The 20,619-nt window shown below is 40.7% G+C and overlaps 1 protein-coding gene across 1 annotated transcript; it reads right to left on the minus strand.

The window, feature by feature from the left end:
• Nucleotides 1-3,565: 3,565 nt before the first annotated feature.
• Nucleotides 3,566-20,413, minus strand: LOC139453386 (solute carrier family 23 member 1-like). The gene is made up of 11 exons (XM_071235067.1): nt 20,210-20,413; nt 17,271-17,428; nt 16,480-16,577; nt 15,738-15,832; nt 15,180-15,361; nt 14,656-14,776; nt 13,500-13,656; nt 7,131-7,384; nt 5,865-6,138; nt 4,370-4,465; nt 3,566-3,750 (listed from the first exon to the last, which is right to left on the minus strand). The coding sequence occupies exons 1-11, from the start codon at nt 20,411-20,413 to the stop codon at nt 3,566-3,568; spliced, it is 1,824 nt and encodes a 607-aa protein (XP_071091168.1).
• Between the last annotated feature and the right edge of the window lie 206 nt (nt 20,414-20,619).

Raw genomic sequence — 20,619 nt, forward strand, 5'->3', positions numbered from 1 at the left:
CGTCATTAACTGCTTCGCAACAGTAGTGGCTGTTGCTAAACAGATCAACATGATCTGCCCCATGGGTAAGCTGTAACGCGTCGCTGACTTCAAGCTATCAAGGTGTACAGGCAAATAAATAATTTAAGAATTATTATGTTAAGTAGAAGGGGATATTTCAAAAGGAGGAACTTGAAATTAAACGTCCATGTAAAAACTCTCAAAACTGTTCTTTGGGATCTGTTATGAATATCTTTGAAGTTGATGTCCAATCATTATAAAGACTTTAGAAATGATTAAAAATGGATGGATGTACTGGGTATGGGAAGTGAAGCTTAACATCTGTGGGTGTGTATGTTGTATGAAGATATGATTGCTTTGCTAAATCGCTATATTACAGTATGAATTTTATTGTATATTGAGTTAATATTATGTATAAATCTTGAAAACATATCATGCAACTGGACCTGGTAGTTTTGAAAGTCAACAACTAACAACATATTTTGCGGATCCACAGAGTTCATCTGAAAGCTACTGTCCTCTTCATTTTTCCTCTGACATTATTGAGACTGTGTAAAACAATAGTATTGAGCCTCTTCCCTAACTGGGTTGGATGTCCTCGTGGAGTTGATCGTGCATTTGAATTAAGCATACTGATCATACCTGGAGATATTGCCATGCGCTGGTGTGTTATCGAAAAAAAGAAATTGTCCCAGAAAATTATTGAAAAAGATAGTAATGCTTAAAAAATGAAATTGCCTACCAAAAAACCTTTATTTTAGCAAGTTCCTTTTCTTTAATCAAATTCAAGATCATAGTCGAAAATACAAAAACATTGATTTTGTAGGTGCAACTGAAAAATATCTAATCTTGATACAAAACAGTTATTGGAACCATCAAATCAGAAGTAAATCAGCAATTGCACCAATCACAACATCAACTGGGAAAACGTCCAAACCCTCTCCAACAACCTCCATGTCTTCACCAGCAGAAGCAGTCCACATTCTCCGCCACAAGCTATCAATCAACAGAGAACAAAGCTGTTTCATTCCATCTGCCTACGATGAACTCATTAAGCAATAATCACCCCACCGATGTACACTGAATCCTGTTTAAATAGATTCGTCCTATTGGCTTCGTCATCTTGTATTTTCTGTCCATCATGTTGTTACAGTATTATCCTTCTGTTGTCATTGTTTAACCTTCTCACTTTGAGGTATGCAATTGTTGTTACTGTTAATCCTCCACCTACTGTATACATTCTGTACCATGTTCATTATGCAGCCTTGCTTGACAACGGTACAAGGATCTTTACCGAAACGTCACCTTCACAGTAAATAAAGAAGTTAGTATCTATGAATTGTCTCTTCTTTGTTTCCGGTAATTAGTTGGATCAGTGACCGCACTCCCCTACCCAGTGTAAGTTCATTTGTCGTAAAACCAGTAGATCCATGCCTAGAATATCTGCCTTGACATGGGGAAGGTGCTTGTCCCATGATTTTGGTTTTCCCATCTGCATATAAACACGGGATCGGGTGGTCTGATTCGCTGATTTGGTTGATGCCTGTCACCGTATCCCAATTGAGTGGGTCAATGTTCATGATATCAATTACTGGATTGCCTGGTCCAGACTCGATTATTTACAGACCGCCGTCATATAGCTGGAATATTGCTGAGTGCGGCGTTAAGCAACTGACAAACACACAAACAAACGAGGCATATAAACAGAGCATGGCACCCAAGGTATGGTTAAAACGCTCAACCTCGCCATTGGCTTGCGGTTGAAGAGCTGTTGTCCTTGTTTTCACAATGCCAAGCAACTTAGTAGCCCAATTATGTCTGCTCTGGTCACTGTGTATCAGTGCATGTGTACCAAAGCGCAAAATCACTCTTCCACTTTCTTCTTGGCTACTGTTCTTGCCTCGATATTTGAAATGGCGTAAGCGTCAGTCCACTTTGTAAAAGCATTGGAAACCACCGAAATGAACTTGTTACCAGTCTGTGTATGATCGAGCAGCCCCATAATGTCAGTAGTAAGTCACCCCATATGAGCCAGTTACATACTGCTTCATAGGTGCTCTCTATTTAAAGGGTCGTTCCCGAGCAGAAAACTAGTCACATTTAGAACATTGTTGTCTGATGCCTCTGTTAATATGCACCCAATAATAAGACTGTTGGAGTTTTTTTAGAGTCTTCCGCATCCCAAATGACCTGCCAAAGGGGAATCATGGTTATGGGTCAGGATTTGGCAATGCTAACAAGTTGGCATGACAATCTGTCAATGTCATCTTTGACCTCCCACCTTGTATGGAGTACCCTCTTTTACCTCACAAAACTTGAAGTCTCATCATTGCAATAACTCGCTGTGTAAGCGACACGAGTAGGGGCTGACTAGTGTGAGGATGACTACAACACGTATGTTGTTAAGTGTTGACTTTCAAAACTACCAGGTCCAGTTACATGATATGTTTTCAAGATTTATACATAATATTAACTCAAAAGACAATAGGATTCATACTATAATATAGTGATTTAGCCATGCAACCACATCTTCATACAACATACACACCCACAGATGTTAAGCTTCACCCCCCATACACAGTACATCCATCCTTTTTGAGACCCGTGAAGATTCCGGGGTAGAATAGGTCTTTAACAACCCATGCTTGCCGTAAAAGTGACTATGCTTGTCGTAAAAGGCGACTAACAGGATCTGGTGGTCAGGCTCGCTGACTTTGTTGATGCATGTCATCGATCCCAATAGCGTGGATCGATGCTCATGATATTAATCACTGGATTGTCTGGTCCAGACTCGATTATTTACAGACTGCCGTCATATAGCTGGAATATTGCTGATTGCTTCGTTAAACAACAAACCAACCAACCAACCAACCTTTTTTAATCATTTCTAAAGTCTTGATAATGATTGGATATCAACTTCAAAGATATTCATAACAGATCCCAAAGAACAGTTTTGAGAGTTTTTACATGGACGTTTAATTTCAAGTTCCTCCTTTTGAAATATCCCCTTCTACTTAACATAATAACTTTTTAATTGTTTATTTGCCTGTACACCTTGATAGCTTGAAGTCAGCGACGCGTTACAGCTTACCCATGGGGCAGATCATGTTGATCTGTTTAGCAACATCCATGACTGTTACAGTACAGTTAGGGGCGGTCGGGTAGCCTAGTGGTTAAAGCGTTAGCTCGTTACGCCGAGGACCCGGGTTCGATTCCCCACATGGGTACAATGTGTGAAGCCCATTTCTGGTGTCCCCCGCCGTGATATTGCTGGTATATTGCTAAAAGCTGCGTAAAACCATACTCACTCACTTACAATACAGTTAATGACGATATAGACTCTTGAATGTGTCGTTCCATTGTCGTATGAAAAATAAATAAATGATCAATAAAACTATAACTACTGACTAAATAACGTTTTATTGATGTTCTTTAGTAAACATACTCCAATCTATACTCACACACTGTTTAATATATTGGTTTCTAAATATGAGATAGCGCTTCCGAATTCCATCATCAACACATTTCATGTTGGAAATGAAATGAAGATTTCGGTTACACCTTGTTAATGGTAATTTGGTATGACAGGGAAAAAACGGGTCCACTTTGATCGCTTCCAGCTTTCTGGGATGAACAATGGCTCGTACACATCACTTCCTTCCTCATACGGGTACTCTGTTGACGTCTCGTGACCCGGATGGTGGGCCGTGTCTTCCTCCCACCAATCCAAACCTCGCTCCTTTCGTGTGCCTGTTGTGACAATTGTATAAGCTACAAATAATTTACAATCTAACAAACATGAAAACCATTTCTGGACCAAGACCATGCGCGACTAATGAAAATATCAACACAAATTTCAAAAATGGACAAATAATTTCCTTTATGTCCATTCACATATTTCACGTTGTTTGGATACGACTATTGATTGACGACATTCTATCCACATGTGACGATTGTCAGTTTTACACAACATAATTCATCAGCTAAAAATGATCAGATAGGAAGAGAATTTATGGATGTCAACTTCGTTATTATGAGGAACACAACAATTCGGAGTATGTACTTACTCCTTCATCAGGTGAATGGAGACAGGCGACCTGTTAAGATCACTATACTATACTGACTTGGTTGATACATGTCATCGATCCCAATTGCATGAATCGATGCTCATGATGTCAATTACTGAATTGTCTGGTCCAGACTCGATTATTTACAGACCGCCGTCATATAGCTGGAATATTGCTGAGTGCGGCATTAACACCTCCCCCCCCCCCCCCCCCCTTCTTCCCCCCCAAAAAAAAAGAAAGAAAAAAAGAATGGTGACAGGCAGGTTGCCTGGGTTATCGATATGGAAAAAGGTGAGACATACCTCGAACTGTATTGTCTAGAATGCATGCCAGACCCCCGCCAATGAACATCGGATTTGACACAAGGACCTTCAGTAGTGAATCAGCTTTTGTATTGCCTAAGAGATAAAGACCAGGCAGTAAGTGATTGAATTCATTACACTTTCTTTATGGTTGACTGGATCGATGCTCATGATGTCAATCACTGGATTGTCTGTTACAGACTCGATTATTTACAGACCGCCGTCATGTAGCTGGAATATTGCTGAGTGCGGCGTTAAACAACAAACAAACTTTCTTCATGCATTGTTTTATTCTTTGTACAATTCAGAGCGAATTCTTGCTCCTTCATCAGGAGAATGCTTAGTAAGTGAATAGAGTACTATATCTATATCATGATGTTTACACAACACACGGTGGGACGAAAGTACAAACATAATGACAAAGGCAATGACATAGACATAGGATTAATGTACAAAGTTAACAATCATTTCTCCCAACGTCTTATCAAAGACTTCAGTAATAGAGATTATTCACTGAGTGTGATTTCATATCGTAGTTGGGGATACAAAAACACATGGGGGTAAAATGTCTTTATCTTAAAATAATGGAAGTTTAAGACATATGTCCCTTCACTAAAGTAATTTTAGAAACCTCGTAAGAATACAATGTTTGAGTGAACCGCCCGCTGATATATAGTGCCAATGGATATGTATTTAGGTTTGCTTTCGTAAGCAGTCACACATTGAGGCGTGACATGAACCAGATGATTGTTTAATTTATCCACATAACTTCACAGTAGCCAAGTCAGTAGCCAATCAACGGAGGGGATGATCAAAACAAAGTTCCCAGACTCTGTCAATCAAGGCAAGAGGCGAGAAGAACTGCAACAGTCAGACTGTAACGAACTGGAACAAATTTGTCCAGGAGAAGGCGGTTGTTTCAAATGATATGGTCAGTTACCGACAGATTCAAACATTAGTTCCCTGGGGACGGGAAGACACAGGCAAGCAAGCTTGTACGTTAGCTGTTTCATTCCTTATCAGCCTTTGGCCTCAAAGGGTAGTTTGGATAATGAATATGCATGAATTTCACTAAATGTCCTGTTCATTACGATACACGTGAGCAGAAAGGTAATTCTCTCGACTGCAATATTGGGATTCCCGACATTCTGCAGTATTTAATGGGGTCCGCTTCGGTGGGCGTGGCTTAGTTTTTTTTAATTCATTGGGAAATGAATGCAATAACAAATGACCAATTCAGCTAATCAGAATGCAGGAATGCAATGAACACAGCGAAACTTTAATGTTTGGAGTGAGATACCGAGTATATATTAGATTTATAGATAACACTGTTGATTTTATGATAATGTAAATTAAGTCGTTTGCATGTGATTGGCTAAGGGATCTTTCAAATACCTGTATGAAATCACAATTTTTGTGATTTCTCTCCATTTTCATTCTGTTTATTAATTCTCTTCAAGAAGATAATTTTAATGTAGATCAGTATGGGAAGTACCTGTATTGAGTCCAGTCGTGGTTGTCTCAGCCCAGTACGGCATCATCAACCCAACAAATAGAGACATTCCAATAATAGCAAGGTTTCTGGTAGAGGACAAGTCCACCGGTTGTAGATTTGACAGTGCCACGCCCACCAATAGACCATCCAGCACGACCATTATCCCACCCACTACTGGGTACGGAACGGTCACAAAAACTGCTCCGATCTTGGGGAGAAAGGAAAATACGATGAACAGAACGCCAGCAACCTGCATAACACGACGACTAGCAACCTGAAAAGAATGGAATTTGATTTAGTTAAGTCAAAAAACAGCTTTATTATATTGATTTTATATCTAAAAATACATTCGTCACCCTTGGTAACTCCTCATTGAAATTAATTACAAAAAAGTTAAAGTCTGTTTTGATTGGATATCGTCTCTCACACTAATGAAATAAACGGAAATAGTGGGTACATTGTTTGATTCCAGGTTCTTCTCCGTCGCATTTCAGTCAGATCTTACTTTTCGCTACCGACAAACACAGATCTGAGGACATCCCACTACGGGTTACGACAGAACGACCTTTCATCCGACCAATCAGAACGTCGCTGATCAGATCGGGAAAGTGGCAGTCGGAATCATGCAAAAGTATTCCGAACGACTTCAAATGTATAAATATTTGAAATGGAAGAGACTTTCCATAGCCCCTTGGAATTACTGCCATACAATCTCGGTCTATGTTTCAAAACGTAATCTGGAATGGATGTGCCGGAGATGTCGTTGTGAGGTTTCCTGAAATGGGGTCTCCCCAGCTTTTTGTGAAGCGGTAGGGAGTGAGTGAATGAGTGAGTGAGTTGGGTTTAACGCCGTTTTTAACAGTATTCCAGTTATATCACGGCGTGTCAGCTTAATGTGGGAGGAAAGCCCGAAGTGATGCAGGTCTCAGACGTTTACCACTTCGGTGAAAACCACGAGCACGGGTATGGTGCTGACAAACCTAGAAACATAATCGGGGCTTTTTGTGAAGCGGTAGGGAGCACTGAGATCTGATTTTGAGGCAAAAAACTTGTAAATTGAAAGCTTTGATTTTAAAAATCGTGTAGAATCATGGTTTTTTCACGCCTATGTTTTTTTACGATGTGAATGTAGTATTGTATGGTCCTTCATGCCATGTTACACATGTCTGGCAGTGTCACTCAATGTCACTAGTTTTTGCAAAGAAAATGAAGACGTGTTAATGATTAAACATAAATTATTCATTCCCAGCCACAATAAGAACTTACTTTGGTCAAGCCTATAGTACCAATATTGCCTCCAAAAGATGAAGTCGCATGACCGATGCCAAGTCCACCCGTGATGATGCTCATGACGCCCTCTACAGCCACGCCCCTGTTGACTGCGTGCGCTGGAGGCGGAGGCACGTGACAAATACGTGCGCATGCGCTGTAGTCAGCAATCGAGTCAATGATTGACAAGAGAGAAGACACTAAGAAGCTGCTAAACACACCAGCGTTGAATGTGAACATGCCGAACTGACCTGTCATGAGATTTGTAAAGTCACAATAATGAATACCTTCTATGACATGATGTTATATGGTATGACACATGTTAACAGAACAATGTATTTAATAAAATAAATATTTACATATTTTCAAGTTTGTTTTTTGAATACCTCTAACTTATTACACATTTGATCTTTTTTTAGGGACTATTTCTTAACAAAGGACTCTCGTTTTCTTACAGGCGGCAACAAAATCATGCATAAACAACTACTGGACATTGTTGTTGTTTGTTATTGATGGATGCCCTACCGGGGCCACTTGGACGTTGCAGTGACGTTTATTTGTTATAAAGATGGAATTGGAGAGGAATTTATCGACAGAAGGTAGATTAGGTTGATGCTTGACCAGTGTAGACAGGATCCGTGAAGATCCGAGTTAAGATCCGAGTCTTCAGCAACCAATGCTTGTCGTTATAAGCAGCCCACTGGTTGATATATGTCATTGCATTCCAATCACTGGATTGTCTAGTCCAGACTCGAATGTTTACAAACCACCAGATAGTTGCAATAATGCGTACGGCGTTAAATTAAGTAATTAAGTAAATTGTACAGATATCGCCAATTAATTTTATATACTGAACAAAAAATGTTAGGGAGCCTGAATATATTTGGTGATATTTTTTATGGTGAAGACACATTTTCATAAAAATATCCAAAAGAATATTCGTGATCCCTAACATTTTTGTTCATTATATATCCTCCATAGATTCTATGGTGAGTTGAGGTGAGGTGAAATGGGGTTTAACGTCGCGTCCAAGATTACTGCACTTATATAGCGACGTGCATGTACGTGTGTGTGTTTGTGTGACTGCTATTCCGGACCGATGCCGATTTATAGTGCTAGCTCACGGAGATACCATGCCGCAGTTTAACATGAATACCCCACTCAGACACAATATACTGACTCCGAGCCGACCAGTCTTTGTTTTAGCCCCTTAATGCCGAGCGCCAGAGAGGGTAACAACAAGTACCATCTTTTAACGTCTTTTGGTATGACGCGGCCGGGGATCGAACTACGAGCGGACGCTCTACCACTAGACCACGGAAGCGGTCCCATAGATTATAAACTCTGAATAGGTGGCATCTTGCATTATAGTCCAGGCAATATATGCCATTTTTTATAGTTTTTTCGCTCAACTAGGAACAAATTGCAATTCAATTTATTTCACCACAATGCATTTCTACAAGGTCCCAAGAACAACATACCAATAGTCCCAAGCAATCTTTGTTTAGGAAATATATCTAATTTGCATAATCCAATGTGGTCGCTATTATGAATATATGTTCCATGTTTCAGATGAGGTTCATCTTTTGATGAAAACAGGCATGTGTTGTGTTGCGAAATAGCCATATTGTGTTTCTAAAAAGATATTCACAATCACTGTTTTCGTTTTCGACTTTCGATAAACCTAAACAAAAATGAAGATGGCGGACAAGTTTCCTAAATATGATTTCAGACTGTGGAATATTTAAACTATAAAACAGTGTGATAGGACTTATATGCATAATTATTACTTTGCACACTAACTCACTGAAGTATAGTTTACACTTTTAGATAAGAAACTCCGTCACTATTGCCCCCTGGTGGCCAAAAGTTCCAAGATGACCGCCAAGAGATTGTTGGATAGACATGAAATATCTATACACTGTTAGTCTCTGATGACATATTTGAGTAATTTGAACTTCTGCATTGGGGTAAACAGACCCCAGGATGCATTTAGAATACTCACTCATTTGCATAAATCCAATATAACCACCAAATATTAATATTCATCTCGTAAATGGCATGTTTTGGCGAGTTTAAATATCAATGTTGATTGTTATTTCCTGTATTTACTTAATACCATGACAATAAACACGAATAAACACTAATAAAACACTTGTTTTCATTCATATAAATACCAGTTGGAAAAATGTATGTCAAAATGAGGTCCTTTCAGAATTAATCCAAACCAGCTGTTTCACACGTTGTCGTTGAGTTGCCTCCCCTGTATTCATTTGCGGAAATCCAATATAACAATCAAATACCAAATTTGATTGTTCGTTTATTTGTTGTTTAAAGCTGCACTATTCCAGCTATATGACGGCTGTCTGTAATAGTAATAGAGTCTGAACCCGAAAATCCAGTGACTGACATCATGAACATCGATCCACGCAATTGGCATACAATGACATGTACCAACCAATTCGGCGAGCTTTGCCACCCGATCCCGTAAGTCGCCGTTAACAACAACCATGGGTTGGTGAATAACTTCTCTACCCATGATCTTCACGGGCATTTAAAAATAAATCTGAAAAAGCTCATTCAGTTACACGATGATGTGATTCATGATCATTATTAATACGTGATGAACAGTGGGAAAATTGTCAAAGTGAATGTTGTGGCTTGAGGTAGCAGGCTCATTATGTAGATGTATCTCGAAATCCTCAACATGTTTGTCATCCTCTGAGGAGTCTGGTAACTGTTTAATGGTACAGATTGTACCATGATATTCCCCGCACATAGCACTGCAAGTGAGACCATATTTCCGGTAAGTGCATCTTCGTGTGTTACCCGTGAAGATTCCGGGGTAAAATACATGTAGGTCTTCAGCAACCCATGCTTGCCGTAAAAGGTGACTATGCTTGTCGTAAAAGGCGGCTAAAGGGATCGGGTGGTCAGGCTCGCTGACTTGGTTGATGCATGTCATCGATCCCAATAGCGTGGATCGATGCTCATGATATTAATCACTGGATTGTCTGGTCCAGACTCGATTATTTACAGACCGCCGTTATATAGCTGGAATATTGCTGAGTGCGGCGTTAAACAACAAACCAACCAAACCAACCAATCGTGTGTTACAGTCGTTTTTGAAATTACAGCAGATGATGTCCTGGAGTGCTAAAGGTGCTGCAGGCTGATCTGAATGTATTGGTAAGCACCACCCATCTATCATGCGCCATCCCCGCTCCAATGGATCCACACTGAACCCTTTACACTCCATTATCTGGTAGTAGACACGGGGTCTGTGGTATCTTGCGGCTGCAGAGGATGATTGCTCTACGTGTGATAGGATCTTCGTCACCTTCTCCCAAAATCACTTGTATCATAAGCTATCCAGTCCTTTGGTGGCTTTTTCATCTCCAGTCTCTTCTGTTTGGCTGAAACTTTTAGCCTAATCACAGAACAAGGCATTATTCTTCAATCGTAGACCCTTTCCCAAGCCAAACAGTCGAGGAGTGGTGTCACAGCTAAGAATTGTATGTAAAAAGAGCACATGCTCACATACATCACTGCCCAGCTGCAACGTTGATTGCTTCATGCATCAAAACGTGTTCCATCTTGAAGCTGGCTTGAGTTCTGGTGCCAGGAACAAGTCAAATGCTTCCATTTTAACATGATGAAGGAGGATGAGCAAGTCTGTGTCATCTACCACCAGGACAGTGTGACAGCGTCTTGATTTGCATTTACTGTGCTGCACCAGGCTCTCTCCAGTTTGTCACCCAGACAGGAAATAAAGCTCTTTTTGTGTTTTTCTTTGTTCCAGAGTTCTTTCTTCTACGATGGAATAACCATTTCCCACTTGAAATAATCTTTCTCACCAGAACAGGCCTCTGTGTTGCATCTTCCGTTGATGGATGATCATTGTGGCCATTAAAGACAATGTTAGCATATCTATGTACAACATATATATGGTATATAGTTAACATAGGTGATATAGCGTAGAACCTCTTGGTGAGGGTAGCCGGTGAAGTAGAGCACTACCATCAAGAATGTTTTGGACATTCCAAGGTTCTCGTTCTTTCACTTGGATGGTGTTCCAGATAACATCAGGAAGGGTTGCCTTACTGACCTGCAGTGCTAGGGAGGAGGATTCAAACAATGCCGGTGGGTGACTACAGAGCTACATGAACAGTGCTTGTAGATCGATCTTGTACTATGCAGGTGTGACAGTTTAGTTCACGGGGGAAATGGTCATTCGATCGAAGAAGGAAGCATTCTTGAACAACGCAAAAAACAAACATCACTTTATTGCCCATCCTGGTGACAAACTGGATAGACCTGGGTGCAGTTCTGTACATGCAAAAGAGGCGAATATTATTTATGTGGCGGATGTAAGGAGGAAGGATTGGACATCTTAAGGTACACGTGATTTTGTTAGGTCAGGAAGAACCTGCCACATGCAGAGCCAAAACTCTGCAACCAATCTCTGTAGCCACAAGATACAACAGCCCCCGTGTCTACTATCGGATAATGGGGTGGAAAAGGTTCAGTATGAATCCATTGGAATAAGGATGGCACCAATACAGACTGATCACCCTTTAGCACTCCCGAACATCATCTGTTGTAATTACAAATGAGACTGTAAAACAAGAAGTAGAACTTGCCAGAAATATGGTCTCATTTAAGTGTGCAGCGAATGCCATGGTACAAGCTGATGATGACAAACATGTGGAGACTTTCGAGGTATAATGACCCTGCAACATCTAGCTGCAGCATTCACCGTGACAACTTTGCTACTATTCTTAAGGTAATAATGTTCATAAATCACAAAATCGTGTAACTAAATGCGAAGTGGATCAAACATTTTCATATTTATATTCAAATATTGGTATTTGGTGGCTAAATTTGACTTCTACAAATGAACTACAAGGAAATAAACCACCAACTACTTGTGAAACAACTGGTTTTTCGGTAAATTCTGAGTCCTCCTCATGTGGACATACTTGTTTCCAACATGAATGAAAACAAAACTTGTTTTGGTTTGGTTTGGTTTTTTGTTTTACGCCGCAATCAGCAATATTCCAGCAATATGACGGCGGTCTGTAAACAAAACTTGTCACAGTGTTTATTGTCATGGTTGGTAATAAGTAGATACCGACAATAACAATCAACATTGATATTTAGACACGCCAAAACATATCATTTACGAGATAAATATTAATATTTGGTAGTAATGTGGGATTTATGCAAATGATTGTGTATTCTTCATGCATCCTGGGGTCTGTTTACCCCAATGCAGAAGTTCAAATTACTCAAATATGTCATCAGAGACCAACAGTGTATTGATATTTCATGTCTATCCAGCAATCTCTTGGCGGTCATCTTGGACTTTTTGGCCACTAGGGGACAATGGTGACGGAGTTTCTTATCTAAAAGTGTAAACTATACCTCAGTGATAAGGGTGCCAAGTATAATTATGTATATAGGTCATATCACATTGTTTTAGAGTTAAAAGATTCCACAGTCTGAACTCATATTAAGGAAACTTGTCGGTCACCTTGATTTCTTGTAGATTTATCAAAAGTCGAAAACGTTCAGTAATTGTGAATATCTGTTAAGAAACACAATATGGCTATTTTGCAATACAACATCAAAAGATTGAACCTCATCTGAAACATGGAAGATACATTATACTGATAATTGGTGGCCATATTGGATTATGGAAATTAGAAATATTTCTCAACCTTGGATTGCTTGGGACTTTTTGGTATGTTGTTCTTGGGACTTTGTAGAAATGCGTTGTGGGAAATAAATTCTATTGCAATTTGTTCCTCGTGAAACCTTATTTTGCCTGAACTATTATTCACTCACACATTCCAGCCATGAACTACATACCACTAAAATTCCTTCACTACTGGTTTGTGCGGGAGGGTGATATTTGTCTGATGTGCCACATATAATACTTTTTCAGTTTTAACTTTCAGTACTGAATGAAGTTGGTTTCACAAAGCTTTGAACATATTAATTATATGACTAAAAATTTCAGATGAAAACTTAACATGCTGCTGGTGGTATTGCAACCAACGAGGACTAACATGGCGCTGGTCGTTTTGTTACTTCTTGAAACCAACGAGGACTAACATGGCGCTGGTTGCTTTGTTACTACTTGACACCCACGAGGACTAACATGGCGCTGGTCGTTTTGCTACTACTTGAAACCCACGTGGACCGACATGGCGCCGGTCGTTTTGTTACTAGTTGACACCCACGAGGACTATCATGGCGCTTGTTGTTTTGCTACCACTTGAAACCCACGAGGACTGACTTATGGCGCTGACAGACCAAGGATCCTTATTTCATAATCGAAATGAATCGTTCTGAACTCACCAGGATAAGGAACATAAAACCATCCACTGTCTCTGATGACATATGTCCGTGAGTCTGTGCGGGCGTAGTACTGGGGACTTTCAGGTTCCGAGGACAAAGCACCACTCAAGGTCAAGATGGCTGATATACCCCATCCCATTAAGATGGATATAAGGACCTACGAAAGGAGATACCTGTACTGTCCAATAACATCTCAAATAAATAAAAGAGACAAATTCTTTCCATATTCATAAGAAACCTCTGATTAAAGCAGAGGCCGTTGTGCAATTCCGACTATATAATTAGCATGTGTTTATGAATCACTGTCAAAAAGTGATAACACCAGGTGTTTGCGAACATGAACTACGTCGTTCATAACTATTAAGAGGTGTTAAATTGTCCAGGTGTGAGGCCTAGTTGAATTCTACTTAAACCAAGATAGACCTATTTACGTAGAGACAACGGCATTTTCTCGCGTAGAGTACAGTTAAGAATTGCCTTTCGCTTTGTATGAGTTCATTGGAGTATGAACCTTCAAAGAGTAAGGGTCAAACTGTATGAACATCGGAGCTTGAATGTTTTAGTCATCATTGATGACTTGGACGATCATTGAAAGGTGATTAAAGATGTCTCAAGTAGACAGTAAGGTGAACTCATAGATTGCTGTAGACTGTCACTGTCAGCATAGACACGGATCGAGTAGATACTATGATAGTTTGGATGTGCATTTCTTCGGGTTTTTTCACTAAGATGGGTCGTAGCGAGGATATTCGTGAACGATCGTGCAGTCAAATTCCCTGACGTTTCTCAATGTATAATGAAAACGCTGAGTTCAAGATTTAAGGATCCAAATGATCAGCAAGAACGCTTCTGTATGTATTCGTGCTAGGGAATTCCCAGGGGTGTCCCAAGGAATGTGGAAGTATTCCGTCAGTGTTTACGTCATTTCAAGAACACGGGCTCGTAAAAAACGTACTAACGTCAAATTGTGTCGTTCATGCAGTTATGAACGTTAATTTCGCTGCCAGGTGACTGACCTCTCGTCCATTTGAAAAGCCATATATCGTGTAAACTTCAAATTAAAAAATCATATAATAATGTTGTTCACATTGAAAAAATGTGCCTCAGACAATATGGACTCGCATGCTTTTTAAATTCAATGTTCGTTTTTACTCACAGCATAGACAGTGTGGAACTTGGACCTGATAATATGGAAGCCTCGGTTTGGAGTCCAAAACGGACATGGGATCGTCACATGCCTGAGGTAGAGAGACAGTGTAACGCCAATCGCCATAGTCCTGTGATAAAAGCAGAAAAAACAATTTCTTCTAAAAGCAGAGTACGATTCCGACTATATCATGACCATGTGTTCATAAATCACTATCAGATAGCGATGATACCAGGTGTTCTCCTGAAGATGAGCGTATCCTGCTCCACCGGGTTATAGTAAAACAGGTATTCGTAAATGGAAAATTAACACTGGAACAATAAATAGATAGCTTATAACATAGTTGCTTTATAGGATAACCACACATCATAATCGTCAACAATGTTTATCACAACAGGTATCAACAACATAAGCAATATGTATATAAGACAGCATTGTCCTGTAGATATAAATTGTAAGGAAGTAATGGCACGGGCAAAGGACATCATAACATGATAACTAGCAATTTTTGGGAAATCACCAAAATAACTTACAAAAATGCAACTCCCCAATGCATTTGTGAATACTTCAGAGACACTTTAAACAAAAACAACGCTGCCAATGAGATAGCGGGAACGATTGTCACGGGTCCTATGAAACGTAACAGAAAACCGGCACATCCCGTAGCTCCAATTAGTGCGTGAATAACTTCAGCTAGCATCAGACTGCCCATTACCTGAAACATATTGTAGGAATTAACCTGATATACCTGGTGCTTTATCCTGAATGGGTTTTTTTCCATCAATTCAAAACCTCAACGCAAGAAATAATAAAATCTCGAATGCCTGCTGATATAGTTTTCACTGGCGTAAAAGGCAAAACAATAATAAAAAATTCTGTAAATAAATCACCGAAAATGATTGAGGACACACGGTGTTCGCGGAAAAGCTAATTAAGCCTGTCCTGCTTTGCGGAATTTAAGTGATCCAAACATGTAATTTTGCCTTTTACGCTAAAGAAATCAGAGTATTATTAAGACTAGTTATTCTCTGACTCGGATGTTTATATTTACAGGTAACACCCGTCACCCACACAAGTTTCATTACAATTACCGTGTGTATTCGGGACAGGATGACGTCATCAGGAACAGGGATCATCCCGCGATGGTTGAGAGTGTAGTTCGTTGTTGTATTGGCATAGATGCCTCCTTGAATACAGACATACTTGATCGTTAAGGAGCAGTTATCTATTGGCGTAGATGCTCCATTGAATACAAACATACCTGATCGTTAAGAAGCAGTTATGTATTGGCGTAGATGTCCCCTTGTATACAGACATACCTGATCGTTAAGAAGCAGTTATGTATTGGCGTAGATGTCCCCTTGTATACAGACATACCTGATCGTTAAGAAGCAGTTTCTGCTCATAATATTGACACACACTGAGGGGCGAATGGCTTTCGGAGATTGTTTTCAGCCTAGTGCATTTGTTTGTTCAAATCTAACTTTCACGTGTATACTTTCTTTTGCCCGGCAGGTTAGGTGACCTAGCTAGTGAGGGCTATTAACTCAGGAGTGTGGGCATTTAAGATACACAATGCATTCACCTTGTTGTATAATTGTTGTTAGTTTACTTTTCAAAGACGTATGTTTATTAATAAACACTTGCTCAGTATCGTATGAATGGACACTGCATGGTTTTGCCGTTCATATGTCTTAGCTACAAGTTGCAAAGAAAGACAAAGCAACGCACATCCTTAAATAACTATGACATACATCTGGAATGAGAGTATTATTTTTTCATAGAATGTCATCAGGCTAAACGCGGAATACAAGTAAAGCATTATATACTCACTAAGATCTTCTTGACTTGGGCACTTCCACTCAGACATAGTTGCCATGGTGATCAAAGGTATGATATACGTAAAGGATGGACCTTGAAATATTGGTAACCTTTTTTGTATATACAAAAGAAAAAAAAGTTAGTCGTTTGCAACTACACCACTAAAACATATATCTATTGTATAGAGTTCGACCATTATTGTGAAATAGTTGTTTGACGCCGCATTTAGAGGTACGCCACCACCTTCATCTTGCAAACTAACGATGTCAACGTATGAAAATATAAATAAATCATTTCCTACTCGGAGCTTTGTTACTTAATCAACTCGTGCTGATTTATCTATTTGATATCAAAAGACTCGGATGAGATTCTATATGTTCAAACCAAAGAAAATACTCTCAAATGATTCCAGAGGTCGTTAAGTTAAACATGTTTCGACACCTATGCTGTAAAAGATGAGTTACTCATAGACTTGTAATGATTAAAGGCCCGGTCTCTCGCTACTCGGGCGCACGGTTGGCCCAGTCGTTTAATGCGCCGCACATCGCTGTGCAGGGTTGCACCCCTTGGGTACGCCAGAAACCTATGATCGTGGGTTCGAATCCATATTCGCCCCGATTATGTTTCTATGTCTGTCAGCACCATACCCGTGATCGTGGGTTTCACCGAACTGGTAAACGCAAGACCTGCATCACTTGGGGCTTTCGTCCCACTTTAAGCTGACAAACCGTGATATAACTGGAATACTGTTAAAAGCGGTGTTAGGCCCAACTCACGCTACCCCGTCTAAGAATTAGCAGCACCTGCAACCAACTGTCGTCACGAAGAATGTAGCCAGCCCTGTCGATAACATGGTTGAGGACAGAATCTTCGTCTTGATGTCCTCTTGATCTGAGGCACATACGAGGTCCGAGAATATAATGGCTCCCGATAACAGTTTTGCCATGGACTGAAGGACATGCTGTGGAGAGAGACATGGTGGACAACAGTACGCAGGGAGGACGTGCTGTAGAGAGAGGCATGGTGGACAACAGTACGCAGGGAGGACGTGCTGTAGAGAGAGGCATGGTGGACAACAGTACGCAGGGAGGACATGCTGTAGAGAGATACATGGTGGACAGCAGTACGCAGGGAGGACAATAGAGAGAGACATGGTGGACAGCAGTACGCAGGGAGGACATGCTGTAGAGAGAAGCATGGTGGACAACAGTACGCAGGGAGGACATGCGTGTGTGTATGTGTGTGTGTGTCTACTTGTACTAGTCCAGACTAATGCCGATTTTATAGTGCTACCCCACTGAGATACCATGCCACAATTTAACATGGATACCCCTCAGACACAGCATCCTGACTCCGAGCCGACCATTTATTTTTTTAATGTCGGGCGCCAGGCAGAGTAGCAACAAGTACCATCTTTCTACGTCTGTTGGTATAACGCGACCGGGGATCGAACCCACGACCTTTCGTTCTCCGGGTGGACGCTCTACCACGAGACCATGGGTCTCCGGGTTATTAAGTAAGTATGGGAATAATCCGAGTGTACTCTAATTGATGTGTCCCTGTGTACATTTGACTTTCAGGTCCATTCGTAATATTACGTGAAATATTACCTTGGACATCAGCTAAATAGTCAAACAGCATGATATCAATGAAAACCTTATATCGACCGATCTCTCGGCATATAGTCCGTGCAACATATAAAAAAATGATTATGATTAACAGAAATTACGTATTCAATTTGTCATGGAGGAACATTGAAATAAAGGCCACGACTGTCGACTGATTGTGGTGCCAAATGTGATGTGAACTAGTGAAACTAGTGTAATGGGAGAATTCTATTGGACAACGAAGGGCAGTCGAGATTGATTTGTTTGTTTGTTGTTTAACGCTGCACTCAGCAATATGGCGGTCTGTAAATAATCGAATCTGGACCAGCGATTAGGATCTATGACATGCATGAGCCAAGTCAGCGACCCTGACCACCCGATCCCGTTAGTCGCCTCTTACGACAAGCATAGTCGCCTTTTACGGCAAGCATGGGTTGCTGAAGACCTATTTTACACCGGACCTTCACGGGTCTTGATTTAAGCGCGAGAGGATTAACGACGTTGGGAACAGATGAGAGAACCTACCGTGTGAAATATTTGTTGATTTGTTGGGGTTTCTTTCTTTAACGCCGCGCTCATCACTATTCAAGCTGTATGGCAGCGATCTGTAAAAATCGAGTCTGGACAAGACAATACACTGATCGATATTGTCCAGCAACGATCTACGCCGTCACTGAGTCATCCAGTGATCGATATTGTCAGCAACGATCAACGCCATCAACCGAGTCACTGAGCCTGACCACCTGTCGCCTCTTACGACCAGAGAAACTTTTTGGGGTTCTATATTTACCTGGAATACCCTTGGGATTCTCAATTGGGAGTAGACGCCAATATCTTAGTTTATCATATAATGGGTAGGTTTCTCGGCAGGATAAAGCCAACGGATAAAAACGATATTTGTTGGGGTCATATGCGGATAGAGATGCACATATCAAAGGTCAAGTAGGACTACTTTCACTGTTTGTAAACAAACATGGCGTCGCCCTCGTCATTCGGCGATCGAGTCAGAATTAACCATCGGGAATCTGGATAAACTACAGGGATAATTGCTATCATTATCAAAAGAACAGTCTAATATACTGAGAATCAGTGTCTAACTGTGACGTAGCTAAGGCATTTTATAAGTTTTGGCAACTTTGGAGATATAAATTTTGAAACAATTTTGCGAGGGCACGAGGCCTAGCCAAGCGGGAACAGTGCTTGTAGACCTCTGCGGCTTAAAACCTTCTCCACATATTAAAAAAGTTGGATTGGGCCGAACTATGAATTGTTACCTTGTTTCGTTTTGTCGCTGTGTGTACATCTGACTACACTTCTTAACGTAATGACAGGACAGACCGACTGTCAACAACATCTGACCGTGGCCGTGACGTCTCATAGACTAGGGTTAGAGTAGCTTCCCTTTGACAAAGGGCAGTTACTCTAGCGGACAGACCGATGGATTGCCGCGAAAGGCAATTAAAACAACTGTTGTTTTGCGTATATGTTGCTTCGCCACTGAATAAGAAACAGATTTCAGTTGGAACTATATTGGCTACTGTCACTGTCCGACTGACACATCACTTACCCTGTGACGTAATAAATATTAATGTGCGCATTCCAGGAAAACTCGCAATGTTTCGGTAATGTTTGTGAGAGAGGGAAAGCGATTTTGAAGCACAGAATTAAAGAATGACATTATATGATAAAGAGGTTATCACGCTTGTGTGTTTGGGGATGGTATATATTCTGTATTAGGAATAAACACTATGTATTTAGCTCGCCAAGGCTCGCCAAGGCTCTATGTCTTTGATATTTCCTGAATCGGCATGTGAATCGAGAAGAACCTTCAATTGAATTGGACATACCATCCTATCTCAACTGTTTTTTTCGCCCTTGAGATACCGCCGGTTTTCCCCATTATTCAATAACACATTATACCCGTGAAGATCCGGGTTAGAATAGGTCTTCAGCACCCCGTGCTTGCCATTACAGTCGACTATGCTTGTAAGAGGCGACGAACGTGATCGGGTAGCCATGATCAAGCCAGCTGACTTCGCTGATGCACGCCTTCGTTCCCAATTGCGTAGATCGATGCTCATGATGTCTGGTCCAGACTTGATTATTTATAATATTATTAATAGGTAAAATCGTACCTGGAAGGCCAGTGTCAGCGTAGCAGGGATGGGCGGAACGTCACTGATACTGAAGATCATCCTTTTGGTGCGCCGTGTTTTCATCTTGCCAATGTCCGTCTCCATGCTAGTTGGCACCTTCTTTGTAGAACCCCCTGTACTCTCCCGTACCGTCTTCATACCAAGAAGACCATTACCTTCAACAGCCTGTTGTTCAATGTCCATCTTCCTGCGTGGACTGTCTTATATAAAACTGATACAACACCAAACGTTTGAGGAATGAAGAGAAGAGAATGCTGTTTGACGACGCTGTCAACATTATGTCGACTTTGTCATGTTCGCCTGTAAAAACACTGAGGTTTGGAAAGTTAAACCAGTGGTCGAATGGTTGAGCAGCAATTGTTTGGTTAATATCGTACACTGCGCCAAGA

The sequence above is a fragment of the Haliotis cracherodii genome, unplaced genomic scaffold (assembly GCF_022045235.1).
Source record: "Haliotis cracherodii isolate W230 unplaced genomic scaffold, xgHalCrac1.p SCAF_9, whole genome shotgun sequence".
Classification (NCBI taxonomy): domain Eukaryota; kingdom Metazoa; phylum Mollusca; class Gastropoda; order Lepetellida; family Haliotidae; genus Haliotis; species Haliotis cracherodii.